The following is an 18734-nucleotide window of genomic DNA, read 5'->3' as shown; positions in this document are numbered from 1 at the left end:
CCCTGGAAGCCTTTGTTGCTGAAGGTGTGGACAATAAAAGTAATAAGTAATAAATATGCTAAACAAAGGTGAAACAAGGAAAAGCTTTTTCAAATGCCCCACTTGCAGTTGGCTAAAGAGAAAGTTCACATTGTAGAAACGTGTACATTCTTTCAGTTCCATCTTTCTATGTTATGGTGAACATGGTTTTCCTTGCAGTTCCTTCAGTAGTCCTCTAAGTGTCAGTGTTGGCCAGTATGAGAGCCAGAGGGAGGATAGAGATCCAGTGATGCTTCCTAGACTGCAGTAACTCCCATCACTGTTATTCAGATCAGGCCAACTGAAGAGCACAGAGACAGGGAACTCTTGCAGAGAAGGAAAAATCTCTTTTGCTTTGCACACATATGAGAACAAGGGCAGTTTATTCTTCCTCAGTGATACCTCATGTTGTTTCCTTCATCACTGTGAGAGCTTAAGCATAGGAAACTGAGAAAAGGAAGCAGCCTGTTTTTGAGAGAACCAGCCAGATGGAGAGAAGGCACAGAGGGAATGGCAGGGCGCTCACAAGGCAAGTACTGCTTCTCTCTCTCTTGTCTTTTACCTGTTGGGCTGCATCAGAGCAGATTCATTATTCAACCCCTGAGGAGATGGCAAAGGGTTCCGTTGTGGGGAACCTCGCCAAGGACCTGGGACTGAGCACCAAAGAACTAAGACATCGCAATCTGCACACTGTGTCTGTGGCTAAAATGCAGCATTTCAGTATCAATGCAGAGAATGGAAACCTCTATGTAAATGACAGGGTTGATAGGGAGGGGGTATGTGGCAAAAATCCACATTGCTTTGTTCAGTTTGAAGTTGTGGTGGAAAATCCGCTGAATGTTTTCCATGTCACAGTAGAAATCCAGGATGTTAATGATAATGCACCCCAGTTCCTGAATAGCAATATCAGTTTAGAGATCCTTGAATCCACTCTGCTAGGTACACAGTTTCTCCTTGGGAAGGCGGAAGATCCTGACATTGGGATGAACTCTCTCCAGGATTACCAGCTGAGCTCCAATCAGTACTTCACTTTGGAAGTTAGAGAGAGAAAAGATGGAAATAGTTATGCAGAATTAGTGCTAAATAAACCACTGGATCGGGAAAATGAACAGACCCTTCACTTAATCCTTACAGCCTTGGATGGGGGTCAGCCTAGGAAAACTGGAACAGCCCAGATACGGATTAATGTTACTGATGTGAATGACAACCGACCCGTTTTCACTCAAGAGGTGTACAAGGTCAGTTTGAGGGAGAATACTCCCCTTGGATCTCCTGTGGTTCAGGTTGCAGCCTCAGATAAAGATGAAGGTACAAATGCCCAAATCAGGTATCATTTCAGCAATATACCAGCAAATGTCCAATTGAAATTCAGACTGGATCCAATCAACGGTACAATCACTCTTATAGATCCGTTGGACTTTGAGGAAACTGAAAAATATACAATGATGGTTACAGCAAAAGATGGTGGCGGATTGTTGACACATTGCAATATTGAAATAACTGTGCTTGATGAGAATGATAATGCCCCAGAGGTGACTTTAGCCTCCATGTTCAGCCCCGTTCCTGAAGATTCTCTGCCGGGAACTGTAATTGCTCTGATTAATGTGAATGACAAAGATAGTGGTGATAATGGGAAGGTTACTTGCTACTTAAACGATGATTTACCCTTCAAAGTTCTTCCCTCATCTAACAATTACTTCAAACTCCAGACAGACAGTCCTTTGGACAGAGAAATAGCTCCTGCATATAATATTACAATCACAGCCACTGATAAAGGAACTCCACCTCTTTCCACACACAAAACAATCTTACTACAGATCTCAGATATCAATGATAATGCCCCTACCTTTCAGAAGCCATCCTACAACATCTATGTGCCAGAAAACAATCCTTCAGGTGCCTCCATTTTCACCATCAAAGCCTCTGATCCTGATATGGACCAGAACTCACGGATCACATACTCCATCCTCAACAGCAACATCGAGGAGCTTCCCATCTCCTCCTATATCTCCATTAATTCTGAGACCGGCACCATCTATGCCCAGAGATCCTTTGACTATGAACAATTCAGAGAGTTTCGGGTGCAAGTGAAGGCCCAAGATGGGGGTTCTCCCCCTCTCAGCAGCAATGTGACCGTCAGGGTGTTTGTTCTTGACAGGAATGATAACAGCCCTCGTATCCTGTCCCCCTCACAAGAAGCCAAGGGCTCAGCCTTGTTTGAGATGGTGCCTCGTTCGGCCGAGGCAGATTATCTTGTCACCAAGGTGGTGGCCGTGGATGCAGATTCTGGACACAACGCCTGGCTCTCCTACCACCTGACTCAGGCCACTGAGCCGGCACTCTTCACAGTTGGTTCTCATACTGGAGAGATCAGGACCGCCAGGGCCTTTGTGGAGAGAGACGCTGTGAAACAGAGACTGGTCATTATGGTGAAGGATAACGGGCAGCCGTCTCTCTCGGCCACCATGACCCTGAACCTGGTGTTTGCTGAGAACTTTCAGGAGGCCCTTCCGGAAATGAAGAGCCAACCCATCAGCTCGGAGTATCAGTCTGACCTGCAGTTCTACTTGGTGCTGGCCTTAGCTGTGATCTCCTTCTTGTTCCTCTTGACCGTGATTCTGGCCGTTACAATGAAGCTCCGTCAGTCAGGGCATCCCAGGTTCCTACAGTGCTTTGGTCCTGTTCCCCATTCCAAGAATGGTGCCATCTTCCCACCCAACTTTGAAGATGGGACTTTGCCCTATTCCTACCAGCTGTGTCTGTCTTCTGAGACCAGGAAGAATGAGTTTGCCTTCCTGACACCCAATGTTCAGATGGTAGACAATATTCTTGGCAGTGAGAAACCTGCTGTGCCTTTTACAGGCAACGGAGGAAGCAATTTAATTTCTGAGATGGCAAGTGATGATAAGGTAGGGTTTATTCCAGAATATTTTTCATTGCACGCTGCATGATCTTTTACCATAACTGACACTGAAACATTATATGGAGGAGAATTCATTTTCTCTGACATATATGTTTACTGAAAAATGAGTTATTTAAATCTGGAAAGCAGTAGCTCAGCCTTATTTATTGGGCCCCTCATGAACCGTCTACTGATTTATGCATGATAAAAGAGTAAGGTTTACAGTGTCAAGGCAAAAATATCTAAGCATTGGATCCAAGTAGCTTTGCTTTTCTCAGTAGGACTACTAAACCAGTTCTGTGGTATTTATGACATTGGAAGTTAACAGAGGGATCCCATGCATGTCTACTCAAAAGGAACTCCAGGTGAAGTGAACATGTGTAAGACTGCAGTCTCAGTGTCTTGGACTTTCAAAGTAATGATGTCCATAAGGAGTAGCTTTATTGAGGTTTCCAGAAGTAGTGTGCAGAAGTGCTGAACGATTTAAGAATAATTATATTTAGGATGCATCTGTCTGCAAGCTTCTTACTTGCTTCCACTCCTCTTTCCTGCCATATCCTCAGGTGCACACAAATGCAATGTGCTGGCCATCATTTTATGTGTGGCTTTGCCTTCTCCTGCCCTCTATCTTCTCCCATCACCCAGCCTTCAAATTAGCTAAGCTCTATAGAGCAGCTAGTTGTAAGCTGGAGCTCTGGGGGATGGAAAAGTATAGGGGAAGTTTTTCAGGGATTCCCATCAAAAGTAATGGCCAGCATGCTGCTTTAGTTGCAAACTGGCCATTTCTTTCTTCATTTGCAGTTGCTTCCTCATTTGGGGCAGGGGTTGGGCTTTGCCATTTTTCAGTGTTGTAGGGCCAAGCTGATCTCTTAAATACTGTTTATTAGGACAGTTGGGGAACCCTCCACAGCAGAGGAAGGACTGCAGGGAGGGGAGAGGAGAAGAAACATAAGCATTGGATGCAACCCAAACATATTTGTTATGGTATAAACTTTAGGGGACTCAAGTCATTGGGACTGAAAATATTCAATGAAGAGTGTGCTGTAAATACTGTAAATCAAAATAAGGCTAAATGTAAGAGTGAGAACAAAAACTACACATTGTGATTCCATTTTCTGATACATCTCATCTATACCGGAAGTTCTATTTATGGCATACTGCCATTAAATTATAATTTTGTTTTACAATTTTTCATTCTATTGCCATTCTTCTATTTGCACTTTGTCAGCTATTCTTCTCCTTGAAATACTCAGTCCACCTGATCCATCTCTGTTCCATTCATTTGTTTCTTGTGGTCCTCTTACCATTTTTTTATCTTCCTGGGTTGCCATATTTTGAATAGAAAAAAGAGGACACATTTACTAACCTCTACTTTTAACTAATGTTTTAATGTATGTAAAATGATGACTCTCATTTTACATTCCCATGAAAAAGAGGACATGTCCTGGCAAAAGAGGACATATGGCAACCCTATGACATGGATTCAATTTTATTTCTTTGTTGCATCCTCCTAGGTTTCTGTGTAGACCATCTACAACTGTTTCCTTTTAAAGCCTGTCGTTAAAACCGTGCTCAAACCTGTCATTTGGTTGGATTTGCAATTGTCATCATCAATCTTTATTACGGTCCAGAGACACAACAAATCATTACAAATCAAAACACAATTCATACAGCCTACCTCCAGGTTAATCAAGCATTTTGATTAGAATATAGGGCTCATTTGTTCTTGCAACCACCGATAAAAACTTTGCCACTGCTAACGTTCTAGCATTTGTCCGGACTTCCAGTAGGAACCTGACATAGTGAGCCTCTGATTTTCCCGGGAAAGGTACCAGGAAGGGTAGTATCAGTTCAGCCCTGGCCTGCTCATATTTTGCGCAATGCAACAAAATATGATTTATGGAATCAATGTCTTGAGCACACGAGCAAAGTCTGTCCTGGTAAGGAACTCCTCTCAACCTACCATCCAACACTGCAGAGGGAAAGACATTTAGTCTGGTGAAAAGCCTTCGGTAGTTAGATACTGTCAGGTTTTTGATGTAAGATGTTAACTTAAAGACATACCCATATTGAACTCTTACTGCCAGTGGACTACAGACTGCGTGTGATCGAGATCGCAAGTCACTGTGTGCATTGTCCTATAATCTTCGCTTTAAAATCTTTTGGGCACCTTCATAACCCAGGTAATACAGTTGGGGGGGGGGAGACAGACCAATAGAGGTGGCTTTTTTAGCCATGGTTTTCTGCCATTTGCTGACAAATTACTCATTGGTCAGGTGTTGGTACAAACCCTTCCCTAGATTAAGCACTGAAATCCTGAGCCAATGTTTTAGGGCAGCCCACCATGCTTTAGTTGAAATTGGGCATTCACCAGCTTCTAACAGAAGTACGGAGTTGGGGACGCAGTTAGGTACCTGCAGCAGAGATCATAAAAATTTTGCCTGAAAGCCATCTAGCTTGATTTGCAATTGTTCTCCAGATGCGTTCCAGACTTACTGTAGTAATTTTTGCATACAACTTGAATGCACTATGACAAAACTTAGCATTTTTATGTCAGCAAAGTATCAGATCACGTGATTACTACACCCATCCTATTCCAGGAATCAGAGGCAACATCAAACCAATGAAACCACCATCTCATCCCAATCTTGGCCATTCTCTCATAGCAGATACTTAAGAGCATTTAACATAAACGTGTTGCCCCTAAACACACTTTCAGAATTGTAATCTAAAAATGCTCTCTTATACATCCTTCTCTGTGTTACTTGTAGTGAGGATCTTAATTTATCAGTGCTTATGAGTAATGAAGTAGGATTAACTGATTAACTAACCAGAAGCAGCAAGTTATATGGTGCAAGCATAGGTTTCTGTGTTTTTAGGAGATGTGTATATAAGGGAGTGTTTTGGCCTGAGAAGGTGCTCTTTCCTCTCACATTTCCACCCCTCCTGATCAACAAGAGAATGAATTCCATGCAATTTATCTGGGCCACTCTTCTTTCAGTGTTGCTCCCACCAGTGTTCCCCCACTGAATCAAAATATCATATTGTAGGAAAGAGAAAGAGAAAGCAAACTAATCTAAGACAATGTACCCCAGACTTAAAGACTCCTTAATAGATTGTTTTATAACTTTTTTCATGAAAATATCCAAAGAATGATACGGCACAATGTTCTATACAATGTCTGAATTGCTCCTACAACTGGAAATGTTCACCATAAATCTCTCTTCTGGTGCTGAACCTTCTTTTTTTCTAACATAGTTTTGAAATTTGACTTTGTTTCCTCTCTCTATGTTTCTCTAAGTTAGCACAGACAGTTCCATCATCTGCTCCTCCGTCTAACCTCACCTTCTACCTGGTCCTTGCAGTGGCTTTTGTCTCCTGCTTGTTCCTCATCTTCCTCTTTGTGTTACTGGCCATCAGGTTGCACAGATGGAGAAATTCTCAGCTGGTTGAGTCGGGGAGTGTGAATTTCAGTGGTGCTCCCATCTCACAGTTTGTGGGGATCTGCATTGGTGATAGATGTAGTATAAATGTTTTCAACCTTGCCATATTGGCAAGCTGTTGTATCCTCTGCGTATACATCTACATGCCTAATTGTTAGCGGCACATTTCCTCCCTTATTTGGAAAATGTACTGAAACATTGTTGTGAGTAGTCAAAGTGAAAAAAACCTACTGGTCTTGAGGGAAGAGTTTCAGAAAACTGTCCATTGGCATCAAACATTTCAGGTACAGTGATACCTCGGGTTAAGTACTTAATTCGTTCTGGACGTCCGTTCTTAACCTGAAACTGTTCTTAACCTGAAGCACCACTTTAGCTAATGGGGCCTCCTGCTGCTGCCGCGTCACCGGAGCACAATTTCTGTTCTCATCCTGAAGCAAAGTTCTCAACCCTAGGTACTATTTCTGGGTTAGCGGAGTCTGTAACCTGAAGCGTATGTAACCTGAAGCGTTTGTAACCCGAGGTACCACTGTACAAGAATCCTATGAACACAGACCATCTTTACTGGACTGAATCTACAAAAAAGTGATCCTTTCCTGTTTTTTTTTAAAAATACTTTTTTTACAAATACTTTTTTTAAAAAAAATAAGGAATGTTAAAAATGTGGATTTTTTTAAAAAAACAATTGTTATTTCAAAAAAGAAGGGAATATAAGGGATGAAATCCAGAACTTTCATCTAATTAAAATATAATATTTTATGTATATAAGGTGATTTTCTTGCAAATGGCCTGTGATACTTTGTTGAAAACATTAAAAGTCTGAAGGGGTCGTACACATCCATCAATATGGTCAAGAACTTAGTACTGTAATACATAACACAATTGCTTTTAGTCACTAAATGTTGCTTTCAAAGTATTAAAAAATTTTTTTATGGAGAGGGAAAGCATATATTTCAGTTCTTCTGGTTTATTCTTAGAGCTGATTCACTTGCAGTTCTTCAGTTGAAACTCACAGTGCCGCTGTTGGCCAATTTGGGAATCAAAGAGCTATTAGGGATCCACTGTCAGAGTGCTACTTACTAGCTGCAGAAAGAACAGACCACAAAGACCTGCCTGCTGTTACTGAGATGAGGAAACAAATGTGATACAAGCAAACTGAGAGGGAAATCAAGGGAATCAACTTGTTCTTCTGAATACCTGTATTTTGGACAAAAAAATATATTAGCTCACCTGCTCATTAGCAGGAGAATGGAGATGAAGATGGAAGTTATTCCTAGAGAAAGCTTCAGGGCATTGCTTCTGTTCTTAATGTCTTCCTTCTGCTGGGAGATCTCAGAGTCAATTCACTATTCCATCCCTGAGGAGATGGCAAAGGGGTCCTTTGTGGGAAATCTTGCCAAGGATCTGGGACTGAATGCCAGAGAACTGAAGACTAGAAACCTGCATATCATTTCTGAAGGTAAAAAACCATATTTCAGTATCAATGCAGAAAATGGAAATGTGTATGTGAATGAGAGGATAGATCGTGAGGGAATGTGCAGAGAGAGCACACAGTGCTTCATTAATTTTGAAGCCTTAGTTGAAAATCCATTAAATGTTTTCCATGTAAGTGTAGCAATTCAGGACATTAATGACAATGTACCGCATTTCCTGGATGACAATATAAGGCTTGAAATAATTGAATCCACATTGCCAGGTGCCAGATTTCCCCTCGAGAAAGCTGAAGATCCTGATATTGGGAAGAATTCCCTTCATGACTACCAGTTAAGCCAAAATCAATTTTTCACATTGGAGGTTCAAGATAGTCTGGATGGACATAAATATGCAGAATTGGTGCTGCAGAAACCTTTGGATCGGGAAAGTGAGCACTCCCTTCAGCTGATCCTTACGGCCCTGGATGGGGGTGAACCCAGAAAAACTGGGACTGCGCAGATATGGATTAATGTCACAGATGCCAATGACAACCCACCGGTCTTCATTCAAGAGGTCTATGAGGTCAGTGTGAGGGAAAATTCCCCTGCTGGGTCTCCCATACTTCAGGTTGCAGCCTCTGATAGAGATGAAGGTTCAAATAGTCAGATCAGTTATAGTTTCAGTAAAGTAGCAGAAAAAGTCTACAAGAAATTTAGGATAGATGCACAAAATGGAATAATTATGAATACAGAGAATCTTGATTTTGAGGAAACAGAAAAGTACACTATGGCAATAAAAGCAAGAGATGGAGGAGGGTTAGTAGCTCACTGTAAGATAGAAATAAAGGTTCTGGATGAGAATGACAATGCCCAAAGGTCATTCTTGCCTCCTTATCTAGTCCAGTTCCTGAAGATTCTGTTCCTGGGACAGTAATTGCTGTTATCAATGTAAAGGATAAAGATTCTGAAGAAAATGGAAAAATTACATGCTATCTACAAGGTAATGTACCATTTAAAATCTTATCCTCATCTAACAATTTTTACAAAATTCTCACAGATAGTCCTTTGGACAGAGAAAAAGCCTCAGGATACAACATCACCATCACGGCCACCGACAAAGGTAGCCCCCCTCTCTCCTCCAACAAAACCATCTCCCTGCAGATTTCAGACATCAATGACAACCCCCCTGCCTTTGAAAAATCAACCTACAGTGTCTTTGTGCCTGAAAACAATCCCTCAGGTGCCTCCATTTTCTCCATCAAAGCCTCAGACCCGGATCTGGACCGCAACTCACGTATCACTTACTCCATCCTCAACAGCAACATGGCGGAGCTGCCTCTCTCCTCTTACGTCTCCATCAACTCTGAGACGGGAACTATCTATGCACAGCGCTCCTTTGACTATGAGCAATTCCGGGAGTTTCAGATCCAAGTGAAGGCCCAAGATGGCGGCTCTCCCTCTCTCAGCAACAACGCCACCGTGTGGGTGTACATTTTGGATCAGAACGATAACAGCCCTCGCGTTCTGTATCCTGTTCTAGGCGCTGAGGGCTCTGCCTTGTTTGAGATGGTTCCTCACTCGGCAGAGCCAGGCTACCTAGTGACCAAAGTGGTGGCTGTGGACGCGGACTCTGGGCACAATGCCTGGCTCTCCTACCAAGTGCTGCAGGCCACGGAGCCGGCCCTCTTCACCATTGGGACCCACACGGGAGAGATCAGGACGTCACGAGCCCTTCTGGAGAAAGATGCTGTGAAACAGAAGCTGGTCATCTTGGTGAAGGACAATGGGAAGGCTCCGCTCTCAGCTACTGTGGTCCTCAACCTCGTGGTTGCCGAGAACTTCCAAGAGGCACTTCCGGAAATGACTAGGCAATCCAGTGACACAGAGCATCATTCTGACCTCCAGTTTTACTTGGTGCTGGCTTTGGCATTGATCTCATTTTTATTCCTCCTGACGGTGATACTGGTCATTGTCATGAAACTTCGACAATCAGGAAATCCCAAATTATTCCAATGCTTCGAACCTAATGCTTTTTCTAAGGCGCAGGTCATATTTCCACCAAACTATGAAGAAGGAACTTTACCTTATTCCTACCAACTCTGCCTATCATCAGAGATGAGGAAAGAGCAGATCTCTTTCCCGAAACCCCATATCCAGGTGGCAGAAAACCTGCTATGCAATGATAGCTCTCAGGTGGTTCTTGTGGATGGCAACTGTGGGGATGCCAGTGCCAAAGAGGAGGTTGGTGAGCAGGTAAGCTTTGCTTTCAGAAACTGTGATGTAGGCACTACATCTTTCTTCCTCATAGGTATTATGAGCTACTGTTTTTAGATCATTATCTGCTCAAGTGTCTGATGCTTTATATGGGAAGAACCAGTACTTAGACCTGCCTGAATGGCATGCCACTGAGGCATTCTGAACATGCTTACTTAGCACATCCAATTGGTACTTAGATTCATGGCACTCTTACAAGTGAGTCCTTTCCTAAATTAAGCTGAGCATATTATTTTTCTGCCTGTGTTGTGATCTGGCTATATCAATGTAGCTATAGATTGAATAATTTCCCTTGGTTTTTACCAATCTGTTGAGTAGATTAATTCTATCCATATGGTTTTCTATCCCTGAAAATTAATAGCATCTAATAGAATAGCATTCTCCCACACATATGCCATCCTAGCAGAAGCTTTACAACAAAGGCACCCATGATGACATGGATAATATAACTACATGTTGTGAACTAGTAATACACAAATATAGAAGTCAGCATTTTATGATATTCCCTTATCATGGACATTTTGTTTGGTTGCATTTATTGCTGGTTCACACATTGCTGGTTCACACAACCACATGGCTGTGATTGAGAATAGTCTGGGCTGCTCATGTGTCAACAACAGATATTGTGTGGATCATATGTGTGCTGGGATCACAGCACCTGGAAAAGAACTTACAGACTATGAAATATGCTCCTTAGCAAGAGAGCCATCCATGTTCACATTTCCTGTGGCATGTTTTACAATCAGAATATGGAATAAAACCTTCATAAGAGAAAAGGTAACTTCATTTCAACCCAGTATGTTCGAGGAATTCCAGCGACCTTTTATGGGAATGGAGTAAAAATCTAGTGAGCCTGGGATTCTTTTCATGTTGCATTTTGTACTTCACCTGAGGAAGGTTTGACTTTTGAGCTCCAAATGAAAGGAAACCTATCTTAGAATAAACATAGGTTTTTGAAAAAATCTGCCATTCATCCAAGATGAATTTGCAGAATGATACAGATATAGATATAGATACAAATGATATAGATGATTAGAGATAGAGATAGAGATAGGTAATGCATTCACTTTTTCTGACATTTGCACAGGACAATGTCCAAACTGATAATGCTCAAATCAAATAATGACCTTTCTTGCATAGTGAATATAAAGCAGAGTAAAAAGGTATAGGGACCTCTTACCATTAGGTCCAGTCGTGGCCAACTCTGGGGTTGCGGCACTCATCTCACTTTATTGGCCAAGGGAGCCGGCGTACAGCTTCCGGGTCATGTGGCCAGCATGACTAAGCTGCTTCTGGCGAACCAGAGCAGCGCATGGAAACGCCATTTGCCTTCCCACTGGAGCGGTACCTATTTATCTACTTGCACTTTGACGTGCTTTCGAACTGCTAGGTTGGCAGGAGCAGGGACCGAGCAACGGGAGCTCACCCCGTTATGGGGATTCGAACCGCCAACCTTCTGATCGGCAAGTCCTAGGCTCTGTGGTTTAACCCACAGCGCCACCCGCGTCCCATAAAGCAGAGTAGCCAGGCTTTTTTGTCCAGTAAGCACATTTGGAATTTGGAGAGAGTGTTGTGGGCACCAGCCACAAATGGCTGCTATAAGGGCGTGTCTTGACACAAAGTGGCTGCCATGGAGATGTGATGTAACAAAAAATAGATGCCTAGGGTGTGGCATAATGGCTTCAGTGCAGGAGAGGCTGAATCCATGCAAAAGGAACTGAGTACAAAGAGGTTTTTTTATTATACCTGAAAAGAATCGTAACACAAGTAAGGAGCATGGGGTCCTGTTTGCCAGCCCTGCAGTCAGCTGACTCCATCCACTGCACTGAGCTCTTAGAAGCCTCCTCACAATTGAGAACCCTGATAATGCAGCACCCTTACAATACCGCAATTCCTTGTTCAGTCATAACACCCAAGCCAGGTTAACACCTAAGCACATACAGCTGTAAACGTGTAGGTTCTTCTTCCCAATGCTCCACTGAATATGCAGATGTTGGACAGGGCCAGAGACAGCCCAAACATTGGTGAATGTGCATGAATTCTACACATGATGGAATAATCAGTGAACAACCATAGAAAGAGGCAATGAGGTGGGCATCTCTTGCTGCAATGACTCATTTTTCTTTATCTAGAGTGACCACTGAGCTCACTGTGAATCATTTACTTTAGCATTGTTTCTGTTTAGGTTTGTTTCCTAGAAATAACTTTGATTTTCATTGGCTGCTCTCATGATCATATGTACTTGGAAGTATGCTTCGCTAAAATGTATTGGACTTCCTGACATGTAATTATGCTTAGCAGAATGAAGTAACCAAGTACTGCCATCCAAAGAGGAGCTCATAACAATCTGAGAAGCGTGTTTGTTATATCCACTTTCATTAAATAAGGTAGCAATTTTACTTGATTAGCTTTGCTTTTTAAAAAGTTACTATTTTTTTTAGCTGTCAGGAGATAGGGAAGTGATCTCTTCTTGCTAATTAATAGTATATTGATGTTGGCCACAAACCTCCACATAGAAATAGGAGTCTATGAAGAAGGTAGTATCAGGAGACATTTTCAATGCTGCACTTGCGTAAAATCTGTTTAAAATAATCTGTTCATATTTTAGAACTCTTTGTGTACTACCCCAACCAATATTTTGGAACCCAACTTTACTTGTGCCCTGTTATACTTCCCACCAACACCAGACCCGTGAAAGTTTATTGCGGTGACTTAGCAATAAAAGACAGGCAGTCTACACATACTCAAAAGTGCTTTCCTCGTATTCTGGGGCTCTTTAAAATGGTGTTGTGGCCAAATCATGGTCAGCTCTAACAGTAATTAAAGGGATAGCTGTGGCTTCAGTAGTAGAGTGCATGCTTCTTCTGCACAAATGAGATGAGACTGGATATAAGAGATCTTTCAGAGAGAGGTGTACATAGTTTTCACAATATAGGTCTCAGTATTTTACTCTGAAGCTGGTCATTTACACACCACAGACAAAATACATGGAGAGGAATTTGTGGCCATGAAGTGTGTCATGAATTTTTTGGTTATATGTGGAGGGGTCAATGAAAATTGAAATGATAGCTATTAATGACAATGGGCCCAGGTTCTCATCAGAAGAACCAGAAACAAAAGTTGGTGAGAATAAAGCAAGAGAACTCCAATTTGCCATCTATAAGGCACAAGACACTGATTTGGAAACCAATTCTCTCTAGAACTACAAAATCAGCTAAAAGAATATTTTTTTCCTGGACATGAAAATAGCAGCTGGAGGTGCCAGATATGTTGAACTGGTGATAGAAAGAATTCTTAACCACAAAGAGGAAGCTGCTCACCATCCGCTCCTCACAGTATATTAAGGAGGAGAGTCAGAAAGGTCTGGTAACTTCAAAAACCTGAGTCACATTTCTTGATGCAATGACAGTGCCTTGGGCTTTAAACAAGCCTCCATTATACAGTGAGTCCAGGCTCAATATGGAGATTGTTAATATTTGTTATCCTTGTTACCTGTGTATGGCTATGCTCTTTAATTAGCCATATCCTCACATATTGTACTGCCAAAGAAAACCCCCCAAAGAAATCTCTCTCAAGATGACAACAGAAGCCCTTCTAAACATGCAAAATCAGGATTAAAGAATCCATGGAGAAATCCTGAGTTTAGTTCTGACAGTCTCCCTTTCAAACTGAAGAAATCGATCAGCAATCATTACAGTTTGGTGCCAGGTGGTGGCTGTTTCTGTGCGTCAGGCAGACTGAAGAGGAGATGGGAGCTGTTGCTTCAGCAGTGAAGGAACTTAGACTTGGAGCTTATACAGGAGCTAGAGGATCCACCCCTTCCAGGATCTCAGGCAGGACTTGTTTCCATTTGATCCCTTCTCATGAGTAGCCTCTGCAGCGGCTAGCCAGGCACTGCGGCAACTCTTATGTTCCTGCCTGGTTCACCTTCTTCTCTGAGCCTGTGGACCCCAAAGAGATGAGGAAGATTCTGAGAGCCAGCCAGGATCTCAGCTATCCAGTCCTGGGGCAGGGTTGTGAGGTCCATGAAGAACAACTTATCCAGACTGAGAATAACTTATTAAAAATGAGATCAGTAATTTGTCTATATAACTCTATTAATTCTGTCTGGGGTTATTTATGCCTGATGTTCTTTCATTTATGAAAAGTTCCAGGAGATTAAGTTCCATGGAGAGCCAAGGATGGAGGTTCCCCACCACTCAGCTCCAAGGTCTCAGTGACTCTCTTCATCCTGGACCAGAATGACAGTGCTCCCCAAATCCTTTACCCTTCCCCTCCCACTGATGGTTCCATAGGGATAGAGCTGGCCCCTCGCTCCTCTGAGCCAGGCTACCTACCTGGTCACTAAGGTAGTGGTCATGGATGTGGACTCAGACATATACTTCCTGTATGGCCCATACTGATTTTAGGAACATATTTCAAACTCTCTGATTTTGTCATCATGACTACAATTATCGTATGCAACTTGTCTGTTTATATAATATTCTTGCCTATCATCAGTCTCTGTAGACTGAATAGGATATAAGATTAAAAAACAAAATTGTTGCAATTATTGCAGAAGTATCGCATGCAATATCCTAGACAGAGATGGGCAGGTGGTGGGTCAGGATCCACCGATAGATCTTTGGGTGATTTTCAGCAGAATGGCAAGGGTTTCTGGCTCCCAGCATAACAATAACAAAAAACTTTTTTTCACCTAAATTAGGCTGCTGAAATGAGGAAAACTAACCAGGAGTGAACTTTTGTGTAGAATGATTGTAGAACAGTTCTGTTCTGGTACTGAAAACACATTCCTTGGCTCAGAATGTGCTCAGAAGAAACCTGTTGTTTAATTCTATGGGTGGTACTCAATGCTAGTCCTACTCAGACCTATTGAAGTTGATGGACATGACAAACTTAGGTTCACTTATGTCACTGAGTCTACCTCAGAGTAGGACTTAGTTGCCTACAACCCTATGTCTTTTGCACCTGGTTCTGACTGATACTTTAGCTTGATGTCTGCCCATTCCTGTCCTATGAAATGAAGTATTGTGGATTCAGAAATTCTAGCGGGTGGGGAGCAAGGGCCCAGCACTTGTAGTTGTTCCCCACATGACAGCTCTTCATAATGACTCCCACCCCTTTCTGCCTCAGTTTCTTCCTCTAATCATAAAAAAGAGGTTGGCAGTTTGGCAGAAAAGCTGGTACTATGGGCATCGCCTTTAGACCTGAAGAATATAAGATTTTGCTGTGAGGGGCTAGGCTATTGTGAAGGAAACCCTCTCAATTAAGTGCTGAGTGCTATATATCTGCCTCAGAAACTTTGTTCATAAAGTTCTTGATACAAAGCCCACTGATAGTTAAGGTAATAACTTCAGAGTGTTTCCTGTATGCACCATATGTGTGTTCACTCTTGCACATACTGCCTTAGAGAGAATTGTGAAATGCACACAGAACCAAATAATTTCATAAACCTGTGCACATCTCTTGAGAAATGTTGCTGCCCTGTCAGCCACTGAACTCTTATCAGCACGTTGTGCCAGTAGGCGCTCCTGCAGTTTTCCAGCAGAGACTCAGAGTGCCGCTGTTGGCCAATACGGGATAAGGATAGAAATCAGGGGTCCATTCACTTTTCCTGTGCTGTAACAATTACTGAGTTAAGTTCTGCAAATCTGAAGGAGCTGGAATTGAGGGACAACAATATAGCATCCTACCAAAAATGGATCCCTCCCCATTGGGACTGCATCACGGAACGATGCCTGCTCCTGACAACAACTTCTTGCAGCATGAAAGAAACTTGAAGACCCGAATCAGAAAAGAAAAGATGCAAACAAAGCAGCCGAGGAAATGGCTGAAGATCACAGGGAGCAGGGAGCCACTCCGGCGGCAAGTACAGCTTTCCTTGTTATTCTCTTTGTTCTGCCTGACAATGTCGGAAGAGGTCTGGTACTCAATTCCTGAGGAAAGGGAGAAGGGTTCTCTTGTGGGAAATCTGGCCAAGGATTTGGGTCTGAGTAAGAGAGACCTGGTGAAGAGGAAGCTCCGTATTGTTTCTGCAGCTAATGCTCAGTTCTTTACTGTGAATGAGGAACAGGGAGACTTCTATGTAAGAGACCAAATAGATCGAGAAGCAATCTGTGGGAAATCACCACGTTGTGTCCTTAACTTTGAAACTGTGGTTGAAAACCCTCTAAATGTTTTTCATATAAGCATCACCATAGAGGATATTAATGATAACGCACCACAATTTTTAAAAGATGATATCAAGCTAGAAATAAGCGAATCTAGCTTGACTGGAGCCATATTCCCCCTTGAAAGTGCTGAAGATCCTGATGTTGGGATAAATTCTCTGCAAAATTACCAGCTGAGCAGTAATCAGTACTTCACCTTGGAAGTTAAAGAAAGTCCAGATGGAAATAAATACCCTATTTTAGTGCAAAGCAAACCTCTGGATCGGGAAAGTGAGCACAGCCTCCACTTGATCCTTACAGGCCTGGATGGTGGAGAACCAAGAAAAACTGGAACAGCCCAGATATGGATTAATGTCACTGATGCCAATGACAACCCACCTGTTTTCACTGAGGAAGTCTATAAACTGAGCCTAAAAGAGAGTGCACCAAAGGGATCATTAGTGATCCAGGTGAAAGCCTCTGATGCTGATGAAGGTCCTTATGCACAGATAAGATACAGTTTTAGCAATATCCCAGCTAAAGCAAGACAGAAATTCAGCCTGGATCCTGAAAGTGGAGCAATTCTAGTTAGGGAGACTTTAGACTTTGAAGAATCCAGAAGCTATATGATGTTAGTGGAAGCCAAAGATGGTGGTGGACTACTGGCACATTGTAAAGTCGAGATTGATGTTCTGGATGAGAATGACAACGCTCCAGAGATTTTGCTAACATCTATGTTTAGTCCAGTTCCTGAAGACTCTCTACCAGGAACTGTGATAGCTTTGATCAATGTGGATGATAGAGATGAAGGAGAAAATGGGAAGGTTACTTGCCACATACAATACAATTTGCCTTTTAAAATTCTTTCTTCATCTAACAGTTACTACAAGCTACTTACAGAGAGCCCCCTAGACAGAGAAAAAGCCTCAGGATACAACATCACCATCACGGCCACCGACAAAGGTAGCCCCCCTCTGTCCTCCAACAAAACCATCTCCTTGCAGATTTCAGATATCAATGACAACCCCCCTGCCTTTGAAAAATCAACCTACAGTGTCTTTGTGCCTGAAAACAATCCCTCAGGTGCCTCCATTTTCGCCATCAAAGCCTCGGACCCGGATCTGGACCGCAACTCACGTATCACTTACTCCATCCTCAACAGCAACATGGAGGAGCTGCCTCTCTCCTCTTACGTCTCCATCAACTCTGAGACGGGAACTATCTATTCACAGCGCTCCTTTGACTATGAGCAATTCAGGGAGTTTCAGATCCAAGTGAAGGCCCAAGATGGCGGCTCTCCCTCTCTCAGCAACAACGCCACCGTGTGGGTGTACATTTTGGATCAGAACGATAACAGCCCTCGCGTTCTGTATCCTGTTCTAGGCGCTGAGGGCTCTGCCTTGTTTGAGATGGTTCCTCACTCGGCAGAGCCAGGCTACCTAGTGACCAAAGTGGTGGCTGTGGACGCGGACTCTGGGCACAATGCCTGGCTCTCCTACCAAGTGCTGCAGGCCACAGAGCCGGCCCTCTTCACCATTGGGACCCACACGGGAGAGATCAGGACGTCACGAGCCCTTCTGGAGAAAGATGCTGTGAAACAGAAGCTGGTCATCTTGGTGAAGGACAATGGGAAGGCTCCACTCTCAGCTACTGTGGTCCTCAACCTCGTGGTTGCCGAGAACTTCCAAGAGGCACTTCCGGAAATGAGCAAACCAGCCATTGACTCTAAGTCTCAGTCTGATATGAATGCCATTTTAGTTATAGCCTTGGCTTTGGTCTCATTCTTATTCCTTTTTACAGTATTAACAGTTTTAATACTTAAATGTCGGAGACAGAGAAGTCCAACAGTGCTTGGATCTTACAATACTGACTTGTACTCCAGCTTGGGACACAAATTTTCCTGCAATTACAATAATGGGACATTGACATTGCCCTATTCATATGAAGTGTGCTTAGCGTCTAAGGCAGACCGGAATGAGTTTGCCTTTCTGAAACCAAACCCCTCAGTGGCCACAGATGATCCCATTCTGAAGGACGATTCTGGAATTGGGAATGAATCTCTGGGTGAAAATCTCATCCCTGATAACAGTGTACAGGTGAGAATCACAGATACAATTTAAGACCTAGACTGCAAGGCTGTAATATTTCCGTTTTCTAACCTGCTTGTTCAGAATGAAGAAAAGCAGCTCGGTGGCACTCAGATTTCACCTGCATTTCGAACACTGCTTAGTTAAGATCCTTCTTTTTTAGGGGGGAGGAACCCTGATGAACAATATAAGCAAAAGGTGGTATCTTGGCATAGAATATACAGTAGTCTTCCGCACCTATAAGGTATGGATGTTTCCATAAAGTGAGATATTTTCATGGAACCTGGTAAGCTTGAACTTTCCTTTAGATCTGAGGGTAATGGACCCAAGAAGACATTTAACAATGTCAGAATTGTCCCTTTATTCTTCAAAGGTAACAGGGCAATCATTCTATCGCAAGAATGTAATTTCTTCTTTGGTACAAATTTGTTGGGTTATGTCTGCCCTCTACT

At 42.7% G+C, this 18734-nt stretch overlaps 2 protein-coding genes across 2 annotated transcripts; both read left to right on the top strand.

The window, feature by feature from the left end:
* Positions 1-626: 626 nt before the first annotated feature.
* LOC310682073 (protocadherin gamma-B6-like) lies at positions 627-2969 on the top strand (the record flags this gene model as incomplete). Its single annotated transcript, XM_083450317.1, has 1 exon — positions 627-2969. The coding sequence occupies one exon, from the start codon at positions 627-629 to the stop codon at positions 2967-2969; it is 2343 nt and encodes a 780-aa protein (XP_083306443.1).
* A 12985-nt stretch (positions 2970-15954) lies between these two features.
* Positions 15955-18315, top strand: LOC310682072 (protocadherin gamma-B2-like; the record flags this gene model as incomplete). Its single annotated transcript, XM_083450316.1, has 1 exon — positions 15955-18315. The coding sequence occupies one exon, from the start codon at positions 15955-15957 to the stop codon at positions 18313-18315; it is 2361 nt and encodes a 786-aa protein (XP_083306442.1).
* Positions 18316-18734: the final 419 nt, after the last annotated feature.

Source organism: Podarcis tiliguerta (assembly GCF_965153285.1).
Source record: "Podarcis tiliguerta genome assembly, chromosome: 7".
Taxonomy (NCBI): domain Eukaryota; kingdom Metazoa; phylum Chordata; class Lepidosauria; order Squamata; family Lacertidae; genus Podarcis; species Podarcis tiliguerta.
This window is presented reverse-complemented; position numbering and strand designations above follow the sequence as displayed.